Raw genomic sequence first — 21,179 nt, forward strand, 5'->3', positions numbered from 1 at the left:
CTGTATATGTCTTCAGAATGATCTTTGTTGCCTTAAGTGGAAGATGCTTCAACTTTTCCTTATACACCGAGTCTGAGACCAATGAAATTGCTGCACCAGTGTCCACTTCCATGTGTACCGGTTTGCCATCCAACAGTGGGGTTACCCAGTATTCATGGGAGCCCCCTTTCAAAGACAAAACACAGCATGGTGCTTCTTCTTCAGACAAGGTGTCGCTTTGATCATCAGGCATCTGCTCGATGGTATGCAGATTTTCCTTTTTGTTCCGCCAGGCCACAGGCCTCTTTTTCTTTTGTTTACAGGCACGCTCAATGTGTCCTTTTTTTCCACACTGTCGACACACTAGGGCTACGTCTACACTGGCCCCTTTTCCGGAAGGGGCATGTAAATTTCACGAGTCGTCGTAGGGAAATCCGCGGGGGATTTAAATATCCCCCGCGGCATTTAAATAAAAATGTCCGCCGCTTTTTTCCGGCTTTTAAAAAAGCCGGAAAAGAGCGTCTAGACTGGCCCCGATCCTCCGGAAAAAGCGCCCTTTTCCGGAGGCTCTTATTCCTACTTCAAAGTAGGAATAAGAGCCTCCGGAAAAGGGCGCTTTTTCCGGAGGATCGGGGCCAGTCTAGACGCTCTTTTCCGGCTTTTTTAAAAGCCGGAAAAAAGCGGCGGACATTTTTATTTAAATGCCGCGGGGGATATTTAAATCCCCCGCGGATTTCCCTACGACGACTCGTGAAATTTACATGCCCCTTCCGGAAAAGGGGCCAGTGTAGACGTAGCCTAGGTTCTTACACCAGCATTCTGCGGCATGGTGACCTGTCTTACCACAGCGGTAACATTCGTGGCTCCCCACTGTTTTGTGAGTAAGTTCTTGGGACATTTTATGCACCCAGGGGGTGCACTAAGGTATTGTGCCTCCTGTGTGGCCAGTTCCAGGGAGACCACAATATCAATGGCCTTCTGTAAGGTGAGCTGAGCTTCTGTTAACAGACGCCTCCGTATAGCTTCACTGTGCAGGCCACACACTAACCTGTCAGGTATGGCATCATTTAACATCTCCTTAAATTCACAGTGTTCAGCAAGCTTTTTCAAATTGGCTACAAATTGTACAATGGTTTCACTTTCTTTTTGGTCTCTGCTATGGAACCTGTACCTTTCTGCAATTACCAGTGGTTTTGGAGCATAATGTGACCCCAGGATTTCCACAATGTCATTGTAAGATTTGGTCTCTGGCTTAACAGGGAGCAGCAAACTGCGTAGCAGAGAATAGGTCTTAGCCCCTACAACACTTAAAAATATTGGCACCTTCTTCTCTTCTTTAATGTCATTTGCAATAACAAAAAGTTCAAAACGCTCAGTATATACGTGCCATTGCTCTACAGTCTCCTCAAAGGGTCCCAGTGGCCCTGCTGCACTCCCCCCCCCCTTTTTTTTTCTTTTCCAGTCTCTGGACTCCTTGATCTTAGTTTCAGTTTGCACAGGGTAGCAGTCAGTTCTTATCCCCACCTACCAGAACAGCCAGAAGGAGTTTGTTTTCTTACATTGACTTCTACTTCTTTTGTTGCTGGAGGCAGCACAGGTATCCCATCCTCGTCGCCACTTGTTATGTCGTGGGGAGTTTCAGAATATAGGAAGAAATCAGTGGAAAGGCAGAGAGCTGGAGTAGGTGCAAGTGTCCATTTTATTGCATAGCACAGAACTCACCAGAACAAGCCCAGACTAGCTGGGCTGACCCCAGTGACCTACTCAGTTACCATAACAACAAGATCTATATCTACAACCCAATATACAACAGCAAACACAGTCAGTAACGTAACAGCTAGAAAGTCCTGGTTCTGGTTCAGGGCAGGGCAACGCTCCAACAGTTTTAAATAGCTCACAGTGCTCTGGCCCTGGTTCAGGGTGGGGCAACAAACAAACAGTTAGCAGTTAGAGACCCTGGCCTTGGTTCAGGCAGAGCAGCAAACAAACAGTTTGGGTAGCCCATAGTTTGTCTCCTTACTCAGGAGCGGTCCAGGTTGCTCACCTTCTGTGGTGGAGAGGGGAAGACTGTCACCCAGTAGGTGGGTGACGGGGGGATGCAGGCCCACCCACTCCACTGCATCCCAGCCCAGGGCTCTAGAAGCAGCAGTGCAGCCTGCTGCTGGGTCAGCGGGGGCTCCAGCCTGAAACACACTGACCCGGGCATTTAACTGTCAGTACTGTTCCCTGGGCCACTTCCTCTGCATATACCTGGGCTTCCAACTGGTCACTTGGGAAGTGAGGGTGGCTAACATCCAGCTGCGGTCTGGGTGGTCCAGGCCAGTCCTCGGCTGCTTGCAGGTCCAGCGGCCCTAGCTGGTCCTTTGCTACCAGCCGGTTCAGGCATTCAACCAGTCCTTGGGGTCAGGCACAGTGGAGGTTTCAGGCCAGTCCTTTGGCCCTTGCAGGTCTGGTGGTTCCAGCCAGGCTCTGGTCTGGTGCAGGGGTACAGGCGTATCATCTGGGTCAGGTACGGCTGGAGGTGTCAGCCCGTCCTTAAGCACCGGGAAGCACCAGGGTTCAGGTCCACCTTCCAGGTCAAGCCTGCCCAGTGGCTCAGGCCAGTCCTCGGCCTCCCAGGCAGGGAGTGTTGAACAGACCCCTGGTCCCTCCAGAGGCTGGGCCCAGACTGAATCCTTAGGCTGGGCTTTAATATCTCTGGCCCTGCCTCCTGGTTTCCTGTCAGGTGGCTGGGCAGAGTCAGGCTCAGCCCAAAATGGCTCCCAGAGGGGTTCCTCCACCTCCAGGTCAATCGGCAGCTACTCCGCTCCACTACAGTAGGACTTCGGCCTTGGCAAGCATATAATCAGGTTTCTTCTGTTAAGATGAGGAGTTGCTATTCCTGGCGTGGAATGCTCTGTGTTTAACATCAATTAGATCCTGGATCTCCTTATCATTAGTATCAAACCAATCCTTCACTTGGTATATCAAAGGGTTTCTCCACAGGTTTCCAGGACAGTGGTTTTCAGAAAGGACCATGCCTAGAAACAATCCTCTGGTGCACCAATGCATGCATGAATGTGCACCACCAATGGAAACACAAAACCTAGCTGTGGGTGCTCTGCTAATCAGCTGGACAGTATTTGAATTCCTCCTGAGTGGCAAGTGCACAAGTTATAGGGAACACTGCTTGTAAGACAAAATGGAGGAAGCTTAGCTTATTGCTCTTTTAATCATTTATCCAGATGTAAACAGGATCTGAATCAGTGCTTCCATTGCAGCCAGCTGTAATCAGAAAAGAATCCTGGGTGCGGTTATGTTCACGCAGTTTGTTTAGACCTGCTAGGTATTCAACAGTTATTATGTTAATACAGGTCATGCAGAAATGGTAAATAAATCCTTGGTGTGGTTATGTAAATACCCTTCATGCAGGTTGCTCAGGCCTGCTAGATATTCAATTGTTAGAATGGTGTTTTACCTATTGGGGCCACAAATTGGATTAACTCTAAATGCAGGAATTGTAAGATGTTAATGCAATGCTTGCAGTTATTAGGAATGCAGAAAAGTCACACTGTGTTTAACTCAGTTCAAAGGAGAGAATCTGCCAATGTAAAGAATCTTGGATGGACAAGGCTTCCTTTGCCAGACTCTGTGAAGTCAACTGTGTGGAAGGGCAGAGCTCTGAACCAGCAGGTTGCATGTACTCCAGGCTTCAGCTGATTCAACTTGTTTTCTTCCCTCTCTTCCCCCAACACAGCCCGTTCTAATAATAGAACTAAACAGAGCCCATAGAGTCTTTTTATTATTTTAAAATTTTATTCCACTGAATGCTGTAATCTTTTGGCTGAACTGTGGGCCAAGAGCAGAAATCAGTAGGTTTGGCCCAGAGTCAAATACACCACAAGCCCATCAGCAGCGTCCAGTGAGGCAGCCGGTAGGATCAGCAGCAAGTGGCCAGCAGGTGGCTGGCAGGTGTGGCCAGTGGGGGCCGGGAGGAGTAGCCCATAGATGTCATTGCCACATGCTCAACAAGGGGAGATGTCATGATGATGTACCTATGAACTCTGGGTCTGCACTGTCTGGACAGAGCTATGAGTGGAGTGTTTGAAGTATGGTGGAAACCACACTATATGTGTAGGGGGTTGGACTAAAGATCTTTAAGCAGAAGACTCTGCCTTGCAGATTCCAGGGATGGTACCTTGCTTATGGGTATTTGTTTATGTTATGGGTTTTCTTTGTTTATGTGTGTTTCAATAGGTCGGTACTTGATTGCAGTTAAATATACTGTTTCTATCTCCAACTCAGTGCTTGCAAGAGGGGAAGAATTGCCTCTAAAGCAGTGGTTCCCAACCTTTTCCAGATGGGAACCCATTTTGACAATTCAGGAAGACTTGGTGACCTAAGGCAATTGAAAAATAAGGGGAGGAGAAGGGGCAAAACCACCTGGGGAGACACTAGGCGACCCTTTTGAAATGTAATGGAGCTAGATTTGGGTCCCGACCCATAGGTTGGGAAACCCTGCTCTAAAGGTACCCAGTGGGTAGACTGGAAGTTTCCCAGTTTATTGAGTGGGGGCTCAAGCCAGTTTGATTACGTTGTTGAGAGAACCTCCCTAGATACTGAATCCGGCCCTTCTGGCTACGGACTGCTACTGGCAGAAGAGTTACACAGTGATAATTCATTAGTGCAGTGGTTCTCAGAGTGTGGTCTGAGACCACTAATGGTTCATAACTGTCTTGCAGATGGGCTGTGGGCTTCAGGCTAACCCTCTGCAGTCTCCCCCTGCCCTCGGTAAGGTTGGAACACCAGTGTTAGCTTCACAATTCAGCGGGGAGGGGAGGGAGAAGGGGAAAGGTGCGGGATCCTTGTGGGGCAGATCCGGTTTGCAGGGGAAGGAAGTGGCTTAACATGCTGCTTCTCCTTCCCCCCGATCCCAACTCCAGCTGGAAGCTGCTTGCCTGGAGGCTTTCCCCTCAGCTCCCATTGGCCAGAATCATAGCCAAGGGGAGCAGTGGGAGATGGGAGTGTGGGAGAAACAGAGCCAGGTATGTGCCCCCCCCATACCTTCCCACCAAGACCCCAGCTTGCATCCGTACCTTTCCTCCCTTCCATACCTTCCACCCTCAGCCCATTCCTTCACCGTCTCTTTCACTCAGACTCCCCCCAATCCCATCCCACTCCTGAGCCCAACCTCCAACCCAGATCCCTTACCCTCACCCCACTCCTGCACCAGTGTTCCCTCTAAGCTGCACAGCAGCACAGCTTCACAGGTGATTAATCAGCCCCACCCAGGTGTTGATCCCCACATAAACCCAAACTGCAACGTGGGGAGCAAACAAACTGGCCGTGGCAGCATACCATATTATTAATAAATATTTTATAAACCTTTACCTTTTCTCTCTGCTGCCATGTCTCCTCTTCTTGCTTCATCGTCTCCTCTGGTGCCTGCTGCCCCCCAACGCCTCACCCTCCTCTGCTGTCTTGACTCCTGCCCTTCTAACTGCTCTCAGCCCTCCAGCAACCTGCCGTCCTCCACCAGCCCTTCTCTCCCCACTCCTCCAGTAGCCCCGCTCTGATCAGGTGAGTTACCCCTCCTCATCCCCTCTTCTAACATCACCCTCTACACACCTGCCCTGCCTCTCTCCTCTGGTGCTGGTCTCTCCCCTGCAGGTGTCTGCCCTTCTGTTTCATACCCAGAATCCCCTGGCACCTGCACCTTCCCTTAGCCCTGCACCCTCCTGGTTCTCCGCCTTCCCTCACAGCCTCTGCCCCCTTTGCCCTCTTTTTCCCTGATGCCCACCCCCTCGCAACCCTCTGCCCCCATTCCCCTCATGACCCTCTCTGTCCTCCATCTTGCTCCATCCCCACCTTTCTCATGCCCACCCCTTCTTTCAAGCCTTCTCCCAGCACCTCCCCCTCTAGCCCCAATGCCCTTCCTCTCTCCTCTCCCCACATCACCCTGTCCCCCTCCCACTGACAGCTCCCCTCCTGTCCTTTTCCTCATTGTCTGTACTTGGCCCCCTGGCATGTGTCTCACCTCCACTCTGCCTCTTGGTACCTTCCCCTTTCTTCTCCCTCCCTCTCCGCACAAGCCTCTTCCTCTCCCATCCCATCCAAGCCCCTGTCCCTGCCTCTGCCCCTGCCACCGCTCCCCTGCCTTCTGTGGGGCCAGTCTGCAAACCGCGTACACGGCAGTGGCGGTGGCGGTGGCGGTGGCATGGCACTTTTCAGTTTTAAAATCCCGGGCGTGATGTCATGTCAGACCTAGGCGTCTCCCCGCCCACCTGCGAATGGCATGCACGGCAGGAGCAGCCGGCAGCGTGCACAGGTAAAGGCGGGGGGGAGCCAAGCCGAGGGAGCCAACTTCCGGGTGCAGGGGCGCAGGGCCCCCTTACACGCGGGACCCAATTCGGCTGAATCGGCTTAAGGCCGGCCCTGCTTGGGGCCATGCCCCAAACTTAAGGACTCTACTCAGAAGTAGGCCAGAATTCCTAGGTGTGGGGCACCAGCAGCAGGGGCCTGCATGCCTTTTCCACCCACTAAATCCATGACCTAACCACTAGACCATCCCGTTGCCAGGACGACCCAGCCACAAGTGGTGAAGACAGTGAGCATACCCAAGCCCCGTTGAAGGACCTTGTGAAAGAGACAAGTGAGTGAATGTAAGCCCAGCTCTTAAACAGAGATAGAGTGGATGGCATAGCAAAACTCCAACCAGCAGCAACAGCAGCTCTTATAACAGATGACCCAGCAGCAGTAACAGCTAACTAGGGAATTAGCAGCCCAACAACAGCAGCTAATGCAACAGGTAACTTCCCTTCTGCCACCCATGACCCCATCCAACCTGCCTGCACTGGCACTGGCATCTGTCATACTTGCCAAGATGGGGCTGGAGGATGATTCAGAGACGTTTCTGAAAACATTTGAGTAGGTGGCTTGTGGTAGCCTGGTGGGCCCGAGGCCAGCTGGTGGCCGTGCTGGCCCCATATCTGACTGGAGTAGCACAAACTGCATACCACGCACTAACCCCCGTTGCAGCTCAGTTCAATGCCAGGTCCAAGCAGTGATCCTTGGTTCCCTAGAAATCTCAGGGTATGTCTACACTACAGCGCTAATTCAAACTAACTTAGTTCAAATTAGTTAATTCAAACTAACTTAGTTCGAATTAGTTAATTCGAACTAAGCTAATTCGAACTAACAGATCCAGACTAAAAAACAGTTCGAATTAGCATTTTGATAATACGAACTAGAATGTCCACATTACGTGGACCCTGAACCGGGGTTAAGGATGGCCGGAAGCAGTGCCGGCAGGGCATCAGATGAGGACTTAGAGCGTGGAGCTGCTGCCTCAGGCTAGCCGAGGGCTGTGCTAAAAGGGTCCCGACCCCCACCCCAGACAGACAGTTCTCAGGGGTGCCTCGCTTGCAAAGCAGTCCTGGCTTGGATTGCCCGGAGTACCCACACTGGGCACATCACAGCACTCGGCCATCAGACCGGCTGCACTTGCCGCAGGCTGCCATCTGGGGAGAGGGGGCAATTGGGGGGCTGCAGGAGAGCTTCCACCCCCAGAAGCCCGCAGAGCCATCCCAGTCCTCCCCATTGGGGGCTCGTACCCCATTCCTCCCTCACCACCTTCCACTTACCCTTCCTTAGCCCCCCTTCCTGATGTACTAAACAAAGGACAATTGTGTTCAAAAATAGAATCTCTCTTTATTGAACAAAACTGGGGGAGACTGGGAAAAGGAGGTGGGAGAGGGGAAGAGAGAGGGTGGGAGAGGGCAGGGCAACTAAAATGATCAGGGGTTGGGAACAGGTCCCATATGAAGAGAGGCTAAAGAGACTGGGACTTTTCAGTTTAGAAAAGAGGAGACTGAGGGGGGATAGGATAGAGGTCTATAAAAGCATGAGTCGGGTGGAGAGGGTGCATAAAGAAAAGCTCTTCATTAGTTCCCATAATAGAAGGACTAGAGGACACCAAAGGAAAGGAATGGGTAGCAGGCTTCAAACTAGTAACAGAAAGTTGTTCTTCACAAAGCAAAGAGTCAACCTGTGGAACTCCTTGCTGCAGGAGGCTGTGAAGGCTACAACTAGAACGGCGTTTAAAGAGAAGTGAGATAAAGTGATGGAGGTTGGGTCCATGGAGTGGTATTAGCCAGAGGGTAGGAGTGGTGTCCCTGCCCAAAGTTTGTGGAAGGCTGGAGAGGGATGGCACGAGACAAATGGCTTGGTCACTGTCTTCGGTCCATCCCCTCCAGGATCCCTAGTGTTGGCCGCTGTCGGCAGACAGGCTACTGGGCTAGATGGACCTTTGGTCTGACCCAGGACGGCCATTGTAAGCTCAGGGCTCAGGGTCGGGGGTCTCAGTGGACCACCTTGATTTTCATGCACACCTGCTCCTGGGTGGCCAGGCTGGCAGCTCTCCTGCCCTAGACGGCCACTTTCCTGTGCCTAGTGCGGAGATCGTGGACGAGGTCCACGATGTCCGCACTAGCCCAGGCGGGTGCCCGCCTCTTGCAGGTGTGGGGGAAGTTGCAGATCCGGGGGAGGGGACTTCCCAATGCCCAGCACCACCCAGATGGAGCAGGGCCCCAGCTGGCCAGAGAAGGAGCCAGCCCTGTTGCCTGAAAAACAGAAGAGGTACACCAATGGCTTTTGGTTCCTCAGCCTTACCAGAGGGAAATCATGTGACTTGTCCATGCCATACCCACTGTAGGACACCTGGGGATGGAAAAGAAACTGGGCTGGATCTTGGCCTGCTTCTTTTGGCCCAGGGTCCACAGGGAAGTGGCAGACTTCTCAAAGGAGTTCTTGTTACAAACGGATGCCTCCGACGTGGGCCTAGGAGCTGTCCCACATCATGCGAAGTGACGAACACCTGATCCTCTACATTAGTTGTTTCTGAGAGAGAAAGCCTACTCTGTAATTGAAAAGGAGGTGCTAGCAGTGAAATGGGCAATGGACTCACTCTATTAGCTAATGGGCAGACACTACCCTCATCACAGACCACGCCTCTCTTCACAGGCTACATGAAATGAAGGACACAAACACCAGAATCACGTGGTGGTATCTCTCCCTCCAGCCTTTCTCCTTCTGGATCCAATACTGGGCCCATGTAAATGAAGAGTTTTTCTCTAGGGAGGGTGGAGCACAGCTGGAGGGGAGTGGGCAATCCCAATAAGAGTCATGAGGAGGGGGATGTGTGAGGGAATGAAGAGAGGAGGGCCTGGCAGTGCACAGATTAAACAAAGTCTTTTGGCTCAGCTAGCCCCATCCTGCTTTACCTGTAGCCAATGCTAGGCCTGGAGGGAGGATAAAAGGACTCGGTTAGGGCCTGACCAGCAAGGAGATAGGAGCAGGGTTCTACAGTCTTCAGGGCCTTAGCCAAAGCCCATCCAGTTGGCCTGCCACAGGAGGAAGTAAACCTGCAATCCCACTCTCTGGGACAAAAGGGGGGAGCCTACTCAAAACCCTCACTAAGGAGAGGGAAATTTAGACTCTTGGGACCATTCCCCAAACTTCAGGATTGTACTCAGATAGTAGGCCAGAATTCCTAGGCCTGAGGCACCAGTGGCAGGGACCTGCACCCCTTTCCTGCCAGCTAAATCTAGGACCTAACCATTAGGCCACCCTGCTGTCAGGGAGACCCAGACACAATGAGTTTATTCACAGGGAAGGTTAAAAGTAATAAATTCCTGTAAAAAGACTATAGATACTAACAAATAATGCAACTGTTGAAATTAGTTGGGCGTAAAACACAAGGAACATCTATATTCCAGAAATAGTGGGAACTTTTTCAAAATAGTGGTTTCCATCATATGCAGGGGTTACAGTTTGATTCAATGGTTCTGAGCTTCCCCACTATAAAAACTGTCCCAGCTCCCCTGATAGTTCCACCTCTTCTTCCAATTCTTAGGCCTAGTTTCCATCTCCCTGTCAGCCTCCAGTCCCAGTCTTCTCCACCTACAGGCTTCTTGTCCTAATCTTCCGCCTATTCCCCCTGATCAGACACTTGTCCTTTCTGCATTCAATTTAGGCAGTTCCCTCCTTCATACTATGTGCCCAGCAAAGCAACACTGAGTGCAGGAGAGACAAGCTCTCAGTTCCAAGTGGGGGTGTAAGAACTGGAGTTACTGGGGGTGTGGCTGCACCTCCTGGCTTGAAATAGCAATACAAACTGAATACAAAGGTCACTCTTTCAGCACCCCCACAATACAAAATATTCCTATGTCCCTGATTCTATGGCCTTGATTCGGGCCTCTCCTGCAGCAGCTTCAGGGAAGTCCAGCTACAGCTCTAGAACATGCTGTGGGTAGATGGAATCTTAGGGGAGGTTAGCCGGGAGCATCTAGCAAGCATGTCCTGAGAACATTTGAATTGTGATTTTTCAAAAGCTATCACTTGGCCAGGAATGGCAAAAGACACAAACTCCCAATGCCCACTTAACTACAAAATTTTGAGTACCTGTTCCAAAGCAATGGGCCATGTAAGGAAAAGAGATCAGGTTTTTTAAAAAAAACATGGACAAAACAACATATTGACTAGCTGCCGTCTTAGAATCAGCTGAACCATTCTGACAAACATTTTCTTGAAGAATTCCACATGAGCCAAAAACTTCATAATAAAAATTTCTGTCCAAATAGTAAAACTTGAGCAATGGTACAAGCAACTGCATAATGGGAGGGGGCTAGGATTCAAAGCAAGAGTTTCAGCCAGAGCCATAACTTCAAAGAGCTGTCTACACAACAATGTGGGGAAGGAAGTTGCAGGAGAAACATTTTTTGGAGAATACCAATTTGTCAAAACCACAAGTTTTTAGCAAGAAGGAATTGGTTTCAATGAATTTAATATTTTGAAATATTTCTGGGAGGAAAAAGCTTCAAAACTGTCAAAATAGAATATTCTGATATTTCTGTAATCCAGGTTGTACCTCTCTATACCAAGACTCTCTGGTCTGGTAACACCTGTGGTGCAGCAGGAACACAGTTGTTCCAGGCTCAGAGAGTCCCGGAGTGCTGCAGGTGTGGGGCAGGCATCCCGGTGTGCTGCAGAGGGAGGAGGGTGGGAGCCCAGTGCAATGCAGCTGGGATGCCTGGAGAGGGTGGCAAGACCCTGGCATATAGCCCAGCTGGGCTGCCTGGGAGAGGGGAGCAGGTGCCTGGAAATGTGGTGCATGGCCCATCTGTGCTGCCTGGGAGAGCTGGGAAGACTGGTGGGTGGGGGCCAGTTGCAGAGGAACCAGAAATGAGGAGTGACATTATAGATATGAATCCCTACTCAGTTTTCTATTGCAGTTTTTAGAAAATATCATTTAAAAGTAAAAATGTTATTTGCAGTAAAATTGATGCATTAAAACATCCATTTATTGAATACAGTTTAATTTGTTTCAATATATACAGGAAGTCCCTGGGTTACGTACAAGATAGGGACTGTAGGTTTGTTCTTAAGTTGAATTTGTATGTAAGTCGGAACTGGTACATATTGTAGGGAAAACTCTAGCCAAACATTTCTCCAGAGCTCAGTTTTATTCTCCCGTACCTCACTTCCCTCAGTCCTTTATTCTCAAGCTGAGGTGTCTGCTGAGAAAAGCTGCTCCACGTCTCCCTGGTCTGCTGGGGGGGGGCACTAGCTTCGCATCTTCCTGGTCTGCGGGGGGAAGCAGCTAGTGCGGGGTTGCCTCACCCCGTTTGTAAGTAGGGATCCAATGTAAGTCGGATCCATGTAACCCGGGGACTGCCTGTATTTACAAGGCACTTAGCAGCAGAATAAGAAACTTTACAAAGATAATGGCAATAAAATATATAATAAAGATAATAAATGTGGAAATGCTTTATTATCTAAATAGCACTTATATCAAAGGTTTACTTTCTATTAAAATACTCAGGAAATTCACAAACTTCATTAAAGATTACTTAAGCTTGTTCTCATCAATAAATGAAACCATGAAAAATTAGAAAATGCAAAGGTAAGGGTTAAAAGGCTGTGGGATCACTTGTTTATATGCATTATGATACAGCCGTTATTACACGATCCAATATTTATTGTTGTTTTTTCCCCACAAGATCCTTGCTTCATTCAATACATGAGATAAATCTGCTATGGGGATTAATCAGTGTTGTGTAGTAAAAGAGTCTGTTATCTGCAGGACCCATGTTTTATTTACTGAGAAGTTGGAAGGTGTGAGTGATAGTAGGAAGAGAAATATGGTCTGAGGAGAGCTGAATGCCACTCTGCTACTAAATTCCTATGCAATGCTAAACAAATAATGTGTACTATACTTTTCACTTGTAATCACTTCTGCATGCAAAAGTCTGTATCATAATGCAAACACAAAGAAGGCTGACTCAAGGTTCCATAGGCAACATTATTTCTGGCCATTTTTGAGGGCACTTGACTTTTAAAATCTTTTTTAACTTTTATTATTGTATGTCCTAATTTTATATGGTTTAGTTTATTGCTGAGATTTGAATATGGTTTTGATTGGTTCAAGGGCCCCTGAAGTTCATGGAAAGACTCCTTTTGACATCATTGAGCTTTAGATCAAATTAACAGAACCCATCCACCTACTGCAGTTAAAATTGCAATATCGTTTCTATTTAATTTCTCTATTGTTACATGCTTATACATTTCTACAGAACTGATCTTCTAGGCTGAAATTTTCCATGCTTTGTTCTTGTCTATAGCTCAACATTTTAAAGAAAGACTGACCCATTTTTCCATTATGGGAAAGGAATAAAGTATGATTTTTCTATTGTTAATGAAATCAAGCCACATTCTTTTCCCAGGCACAGTTACCGCAAAAGAGTGAAAACTGCCAAAATCATAACATGAAATTGTGTCTTCCTTTTTACCAGGACAGAAGTCCATCAGCTTCTTCTTCATCCTCCACCACCTCAAGAACTTCTACCAAAAAGTTTCCATTAAAGCACAAAACACGCTCAATAAATGTGAAGTCCCTGCAATCTCCAAACACTAAACAGCAATTTCATGGTATCAAAGATCTGGAGATTCGACTGCTGCAGGTGGAATGTGAAGAGCTCAAAAAACGACTAGCATGCTTGAGGGTAAATATAAAATCATGTCTGTTGTGAATGGAAAAGTGTCTTGTTCACAGTGAAGAATGTAATCTGTTAATTTTTGCTCTGAGTTTGTCAAGGCTGTTCCCCATTCTGGCACGATAAATGCAGAAGTGGGGCTCCAGAAAAGCACCCCAAAACCTGATCTATACAGGCTTTGGTACAAAAAAGCCTCCCCCCCAAATCCTAATACCTGGACTCTGGAGAATAAAAACCGCTGCCACCACCCAAGTATTCCAAAGAAACCAGGAAAGAGATCACTTGGGAAACCTCCTCCCTAGAACCTCAGGGGTATCTCAAGCCCTTTTCCCCAAAGAGCTTGAAATGAAAAGAGAAAAATACAAGCTGCAGTCTGTGGGAGCTGTCCCCTAGTCAGAGGCCGGCAGATACCCACAGACAGATTTTCCAGGACACAAAAATGAACCAATACCGGTTAATTAGAAAAATGAAAACAAATGTTTATTACCAAAACAAAACCATAGTTGCAAGCGTAATAAAGTGGCTAGATGAAAAAGAGGCATCAATTAATCTAAATAATCAGGGGGAATACCCTGGGCTCAGGACTTAGTTATAAAAAGAAAAACAGTTTTAAAGAGAGAGAGAGAAAAAAACATACTGTGAACAACTCAGACATCAGTTCCACATTCCCAAACCAGAAAAACAGTAAAGCCTGATGGATTATCTAACTTTGCCCTACTTACACATTTTGAGGAGACTTTTCTTGGAGAAAGACAGGCCTTCCCATCTCCCTGTTACTTGGAAGAAACTGCTCTGACTCAGACAAAGGAGGGAAAAGATAAAAATTCCTTTGTCCCAGTTTGAAATCCCTACCTGCATTGTTATTGGCTGATCAAATATCTGGCTAGGTTAACCCCTTAGCCACCAGACTGCTGGTCAGCCCTCATGGTTATGACAGAGTGAAATATATTTTGTTTTATTTTGATATTTAAACATGCAAAGTTATATGAGAGTGCACAGTACTCATTTTACTAATCATAGGAAGGGAGTTACTTCTTTGCTTGTGTCTGGTCCCCACTTGGACAGCCTGTAGGCTGTGGCAGGGCAGCTGCAGGTCACAAGCAGCTCCCAGAGCGCCAGTACCATGGGAGGAGTCACCTCAAGGGAATGAGCCTGGGCTCCCTGGGAGGAGTCACCACTGAAGCAGCACCATCCTTGCAACCTATGTAGCCTTGGTAATCTTTTCTCACCAGCCTCCCAGCCACATTCCCTAAGTCCCCCATCTCCTGCCCTGAACCCCCCACTGAACCCAGTGCCTTCAGCCTCCCGCTTCTTGTCCTCACTCCAGCACCCTTCAATCCCTGATCTCACTCTTGCACCTCCACCCCCTACCATGAGCCCCTCACCTTCTGTCTTCCTTTTCTGAGCCCCCTCCACACTGAACACTGTGCCCTCAGCTCCTACCTCGTCATCACTCAAGCACTGTTCATGCTTTCTTTGAGCTCTTCCAGCCCCGGTCCTGACTTCGGCAACCCCATCCCCTACGCTGAGCCCTCACCCTCTACCCTCACTCTGGGACTCTCCACCCCCAGCCATTAGCCCCCAACCCTCCCAGTTTCCTGCCCTCACTCCTGAACTCCCATCCCCTTTTTATTCTAGCAAAGGACAGATAAACTGCAAATATTGTCTAGCAACAAGCTCTAGCTATTAATACAAATGTCTTTTTTCCTTCATTTTTGAAAAACAAAATAATTTAACTAAAGCATGTACATTTTCCTTTTGTATTTCCACATAAAAACATAAGAACATAAGAATGGACATACTGGGTCAGACCAAAGGTCCATCTAGCCCAGTATCCTGTCTGCCGACAGTGGCCAGCACCAGGTGCCCCAGAGAGGGTGGACCGAAAATAAATGATCAAGCGATTTGTCTCCTGCCGTCCTTCTCCAGAAAAACATTACTTCACTAAAAGAATAAGCAACACTGGGTATCTCTGCTAGTTTTTTTTATAACACAGTAGTGTGTGTGGTCCTCATTGTGCTAGCAGCTATTCAAATGCATAGTAAGAGACAGTCTCTGCCCAAAGAGCTTACAATATAAATAAACAGGCAGATTAGTAGGAGGAAAAATGAAGCCATAGAAAAGTGAAGTGACTTCTCCTCAAAGCAGGTCTCTGACAGAGCTGGTCACAGACATCACATCTACTGAAACCCAGGAAACTACAGACTAGTAGTCAGTTTAACTTCTATGCTAGCGAAGATAATGGAGGAAGTATTTAAGAAATCCATTTGCAAACATCTGGAAGATAATAAGGTGATAGGTAGTAGCCAATATGGATTTGTAAAAAACAAATCACATCAAACTAATCTGATAGCTTTGTTTGATAGAATAACAAGTCTTGTGGATAAAGGAGAAGTAGTGGAGAGTTGTATACCTAGATTTTAGTAAGGCATTTGACACAGTCTCGCATGACATTCTTATCAATAAACTAGGGAAATGCAACCAGAATGGGGCTAGTGTAAGGTAGGCGCATAACTGGCTGGATAACCATTCTCACAGAGTAGTTATCAATGGTTCACAATCATGCTAGAAGGGCATAACAAGTGGGGTTCTGCAATTGTCTGTTTTGGGACTGTTTCTCTTCAATATCTTCATCAATGATTTAGAGGATGGCATAGAGAGTACACTTATTAAGTTTGCAGATGATACCAAGCTGGGAGGGGTTGCAAGTGCTTTTGAGGATAGGGTCAACATTCAAAATAATCTGGGCAAACTGGAGAAATGGTCTGAGGTAAACAGGATGAAGTTTAATAAGGACAAATGCAAAGTACAGGCAGTCCCCAGGTTACGTACAAGATAGGGACTGTAGGTTTGTTCTTAAGTTGAATCTGTATGTAAGTCAGAACTGGCCTCAACAGGCTGAATCTGGACGCCAGTTCTTACATACAGATTCAACTTAAGAACCCCAGGCGTCCCCAAGTCATCTGCAGCTGAAACTGATCAGCGGCTGATTCCAGGAAGCCCGGGGCAGAGCAACTCTGCCTCAGGCTTCCTGTAGTCAGCGCTGGTCAGTTTCAGCAGCAGCTGACTTGGGGACGCCTGGGGCAGAGCAGCTTGGGTGCTGCTGGGTTGCTCCAGTAGTGCCGCTCCTCTGCCTCAGGCCCTGCAGGAGAGCTTCTCTGCCCCAGGCCCTGCAGGAGAGCTTCCAACCCGAGGAGCCCGCAGAGCCACCCCAGTCCTCCCCATCAGGGGTTCGTACCCCATTCCTCCCTCACCTCCTTCCATTTACCCCTCCCTAGCACCTCTTCCTGATGTAAAAAATAAAGGACACGTGTGTTCAAAAATAGAAACTATCTTTATTTAACAAAACTGGGAGGGGGGGGGATTAACCTCTGGGGAGACTGGGAAAAGGAGGTGGGAGTGGGGAAGAGAGAGGGTGGGAGAGGGGAGGGGGAAACCTGGGAGGAGGGAGCTGGAAGGGGGAAGCCAGGGGAAGAAGGAGGAAGGGAAGAATCAAACTATGGTACGCCATATCTTCAGTACTGTGTACAGATGTGATCTCCTCACCCCAGAAAAGATGTTTTGGCCTTGGAAAGGGTTCCGAAAAGGGCAACTAAAATGATCAGGGGTTTGGAACAGGCCCCATATGAAGAGAGGCTAAAGAGACTGGGACTTTTCAGCTTAGAAAAGAGGAGACTGAGGGGGGATATGATAGAGGTCTATAAAATCATGAGTGGTTTGGAGAGGGTGTATAAAGAAAAGTTCTTCATTAGTTCCCATAATAGAATGACTAGAGGACACCAAATGAAATTAATTGGTAGCAGGCTTCAAATTAATAACAGAAAGTTGTTCTTCACAAAGCAAATAGTCAACCTGTAGAACTCCTTGCCACAGGAGGCTGTGAAGGCTAGAACTAGAACAGAGTTTAAAGAGAAGTTAGATAAAGTCATGGAGGTTGGGTCCATGGAGTGGTATTAGCCAGGGGGTAGAAATGGTGTCCCTGGCCTCTGTTTGTGGAAGGCTGGAGAAGGATGGCACGAGACAAATGGCTTGGTCATTGTCTTCGGTCCATCCCCTCCAGGGTACCTAGTGTTGGCCGCTGTCAGCAGACAGGCTACTGGGCTAGATGGACCTTTGGTCTGACCCAGTATGGCCATTCTAAGCTCAGGGCTCAGGGTCGGGGTCTCACTGGACCACCTTGATTTCCATGCAAGCCTGCTCCTGGGTTTGCATGTGGCCTTTGGTGGCCAGGCTGGCAGCTATCCTGCCCTAGACAGCCACTTTCCTATGCCTAGTGCGGAGGTCGTGGACGTTGGAGGCCTCCCCCCAAACCTGGATGAGGTCAACGATTTCCGCACTAGACCAGGCAGGCGCCCACCTCTTGCGGCCCCGGGCAGGCTCCTGGGAGCTGCCAGCCTGGTCCCGGGAAGAGGCGGAGGGCTGGGTGGCAGTGGGTGGCTGGCTTGTGCCATGCCAGGTGCAGGGTCTGCTGGCTGGGTGCTGGCAGGCTTGCACCTGGCACGGGCACTGTAGCCAAACCGTGCCCCTTTAAGGGCTCCGGGGCCGGGAGGGGAGCAGAAGAGTTTCCCTGGTTGTGCCCAGAGTGGCCACCAGAGCAAGCTGGGAAGGGGTAGCCTCCCACTAGTTCGAATTAAGTGGCTACACAGCCCTTAATTTGAACTACTTAATTCGAACCAGGCGTTAGTCCCCGTAGAATGAGGTTTACTTAGTTCGAATTAAGTGCTCCGCTAGTTTGAATTAAGTTCAAACTAGCAGTTTGTATGTGTAGCGCCTATTAAAGTTAATTCGAACTAACGGCTATTAGTTCGAATTAACTTTGTAGTGTAGACATACCCCTATTTAGGAAGGAACAATCAGTCTCACACATACTGAAGGGGAAGCGACTATCTAGGAAGGAGTGTTGCTGAAAGAGATTTAGGGGTCATAGTGGACCCCAAGTTAAACATGAGTCAACAGTGTGACACTGTTGCAAAAAAAGCAAACGTAATTTTGGGATACATTAATAGAAGTGTTGTGAGCAAGACACAAGAAGTCATTCTTCTACTCTACTCTGCACCTTGTAGTTCCCAGTTCGGGTATTGTGTCCAGTTCTGGGCACCGCATTTCAAGAAAGATGTGGAGAAATTGGAGAGGGTCCAGAGAAGAGCAATGAGGATGATTAAAGGCACAGAAAGCCTGACCTCTGAGGGAAGACTGAAAGAATTGGGCTTATTTATTTTAGAAAAGAGAAATCTAAGGGGGGACATGATTGCATTTTTCAAGTATCTAAAAGGATGTTCCAAGGATGAGGGAGAAAAATTGTTCTCCTTGGCCTCTGATGGTAGGATAAGAAGCAACGGGCTTAAATAGCTGCAAGGAAGGTTTAGGTTGGACATTAGGAAAAACTTCCTGTCAGGCTTGTTAAACACTGGAATAAATTGCCGAGGGAGGTTGTAGAATCTCCATCAATGGAGATATTTAAGTGCAGGTTGGATAGACATCTGTCAGGGATGATCTAGACCAGGGGTGCACAATCCCTGGATTGCGACCCCCAAGGGGGTCGTGGATGTCTTTCTGGGGGTCTCTGCGCCACACGGCCACTAACGGCCAGGCCCAGGCCCAGCCACCCAGATCTAAGTGCCACAAAATTGCCAAGGGCTGGGCCCAGCCATGGGGATCACAGATGTAAAAAGGTTGCACACCACTGATCTAGACAGTGGTTGGTCGTGTTGTGAGGGAAGGAGACTGGACTCGATGACCTCTCAAGATCCCTTCCAATTCTGTGATTCTGTGGATACTGGCAGACGGGAGAGTACAAGGAAATGCCATCTAAATAGACAAGACACACACAGTATGGGAATGAGGGGTATGTGTGTGTCTAACACACTAGGGGGGTGAACAAGATGATGATGATGTTTGCTCTGCAGTATTTTTGATGAGTGGATGGATTGACTTGGGGTGGAATCAGTGAAGGGAAAGGAGTTCACCAGGGTGGGACAAGTGGAATGAAGCTGGGGTGAAGCAACTGAGTGTGAGGGGGTGGGGATTGGAGCACACAATCAGCACAGGGCAGAGAATTCTGTGGTTGTGCTGGAATGTCCAAATGTCCCTGCTTCAGCTACTCCTATTCCTACTGCCTGAAGTCTCTGATTGGTTTCTCTTTATTTCCCAAAGCCATATGGTAAAGAAGAAGAGGAGGCACTACAAGAGTCTTTGTGCCCTGTAAGGAGGGGCTTCCATACATATTTTTAGGTTCAGAGAGGTGCAAGGAAGAGGTAGCCTGAGGGGTGCCATAATTTTACTCCCTCCCTAATGTAGCCGTCCATGCTTTGACTGTTTCTGATTCTACAAGCTGGAATAGGGTAGTTGACAGCCTCTGTGGGCCCCTGCAGAAGGTCTGTATGAGGGGAAAGTGACTCCACACTCCTAGAAGTGACAGGGCCTCAGGTGAAAGGAGCAGGGCTGGGGCAGCCAGTTCTTAGTGCCATCTGGAGCCCCCTCGCAGGCCTCAGAACCTTATGGAGTGCGTGGGACTGCGCTCTGGTAGCGATTTAAAGGGCCCAGGGCTCCAGATGGTGCCACGGTAGCAGCAGTAGTGGCTGGGAGCACTAGGCTCCTTTGAATCACCAGTCCCTAGGGCAACTGCCCCCTTTGCTTTCCCTGTTGGCAGCCTTGAGCTGGAATCTCTTTAGCAGAACTAAAGCAAATGCACTGCCACAATTTTAGAGAGGGAGAAATGTCTATATTTTGTCCACTGTTTTTTTTTAGTATGCTCTGATTTTGGAAATCTAATCCTCACATCTGCCAGCTAAGAGCCCTCATTTGTTGGAGATGACAGTCTAAGCATGTATCAAAACTTTGAGGTAGTCCAGATACTATTTTGTCATTAAATAGAGAGTGAGTTATAATATTGTCTGCAATTCTATGGTTAACTTAAGGAAGTGCAGCAAAAGACAGGAGCCCACGCACAATAAATATTTACAAGATAAATCAAAGTTGGATACCAATTTGAGCTTGAATTCACAATGATCTGGATTGACCCTGAGTTCAGATTTATGCTAATGGATGTACTCTAGATTAATAGCCTGATTGGTATTTCTGTAATTTTAAATCCTGGCTCTCATATCAAACATTGGGGCAGAAAAACCTGCAGCTAATACATATTCAACATTGTTTTTTATCCTGCTTTGCCAGGATTTTTAATCTCTTGTAAAATCATTCATGTCTTTATACCCACAATGCACTGAGTAATGAGCTATCCTTCACAATAGGTTCAGAAGCTGTGGCAGCCATCTTGTTTTCTGTCTGAATTTTTTATCACAGCCTTCTATCTCATTTTGCATTATTATACTGGACCACACCTTTATTAAAGCTTTGCACTCTAAGGGTATGTCTACACTACCACCCTAGTTCGAACTAGGGTGGTAATGTAGTCAACCGGAGTTGCAAATGAAGCCTGGGATTTGAATTTCCCGGGCTTCATTTGCATGTTGCCAGGCGCCGCCATTTTTAAAGGTCCGCTAGTTCGGACTCCGTGCCCCGCGGCTACATGCGGCACGAACTAGGTAGTTCGGACTAGGCTTCCTATTCCGAACTACCGTTACTCCTCGTTCCACGTGGAATGAGAAGTAATGGTAGTTCGGAATAGGAAGCCTAGTCCGAACTACCTAGTTCGTGCCGCGTGTAGCCGCGGGGCACGGAGTCCGAACTAGCGGACCTTTAAAAATGGCGGCGCCCGGCAACATGCAAATGAAGCCTGGGAAATTCAAATCCCGGGCTTCATTTGCAACTCTGGTTGACTACATTACCACCCTAGTTAGAACTAGGGTGGTAGTGTAGACATACCCTAACCTAATAACTAGCTCTTGAATGATTTCTTTCTGTGTACAGGAACTACAATTCCTAACCTTAGGAATTAGTAGCCCTAACAATTGCACTATCTTTGAAGTAGAATGCATTAGAAGAACATTAGGGCTATGTCTACACTGGCAGCTTCTTGCCCATGGCAGTGTGGACACTCTTTTGTGCAAGAAAGCTCTGATGGCCATTTTAGCCATAGGGCTTTCTTGCACAAGAAATCCCTGACAAGCGTCCACACTGCCCTCTTGTGCAAGAGCTCCTGCGCAAGAGGGCTTACACCTGTTAAAAAAGAGCGTAGCTCTTGTGCAAGACACCCTCTCTTACCACGCA

At 48.1% G+C, this 21,179-nt stretch overlaps 1 protein-coding gene and 1 long non-coding RNA gene across 7 annotated transcripts in view; one reads left to right on the top strand and one right to left on the bottom strand.

Annotated features, from left to right (window-relative positions):
* LOC142825909 (uncharacterized) overlaps positions 1–13,810 on the bottom strand; it is a 98,293-nt gene extending 84,483 nt beyond the window's left edge. The window contains exon 1 of the long non-coding RNA XR_012900234.2: positions 13,733–13,810. This is a non-coding gene — a long non-coding RNA (uncharacterized LOC142825909). The remainder of the gene's footprint in view (positions 1–13,732) is intronic.
* The window catches only part of RIMBP2 (RIMS binding protein 2), a 494,858-nt gene that overhangs the window by 62,231 nt on the left and 411,448 nt on the right, over positions 1–21,179 (top strand). For all 6 annotated transcript variants that reach the window (XM_089775164.1, XM_089775165.1, XM_089775167.1 and 3 more), the window contains exon 3: positions 12,810–13,019. In XM_089775164.1, the coding sequence (XP_089631290.1) occupies positions 12,810–13,019 (210 nt within the window). The remainder of the gene's footprint in view (positions 1–12,809; positions 13,020–21,179) is intronic.

Source organism: Pelodiscus sinensis, chromosome Z (genome assembly GCF_052426305.1).
Source record: "Pelodiscus sinensis isolate ZL-2025 chromosome Z, ASM5242630v1, whole genome shotgun sequence".
Classification (NCBI taxonomy): Eukaryota; Metazoa; Chordata; order Testudines; family Trionychidae; genus Pelodiscus; species Pelodiscus sinensis.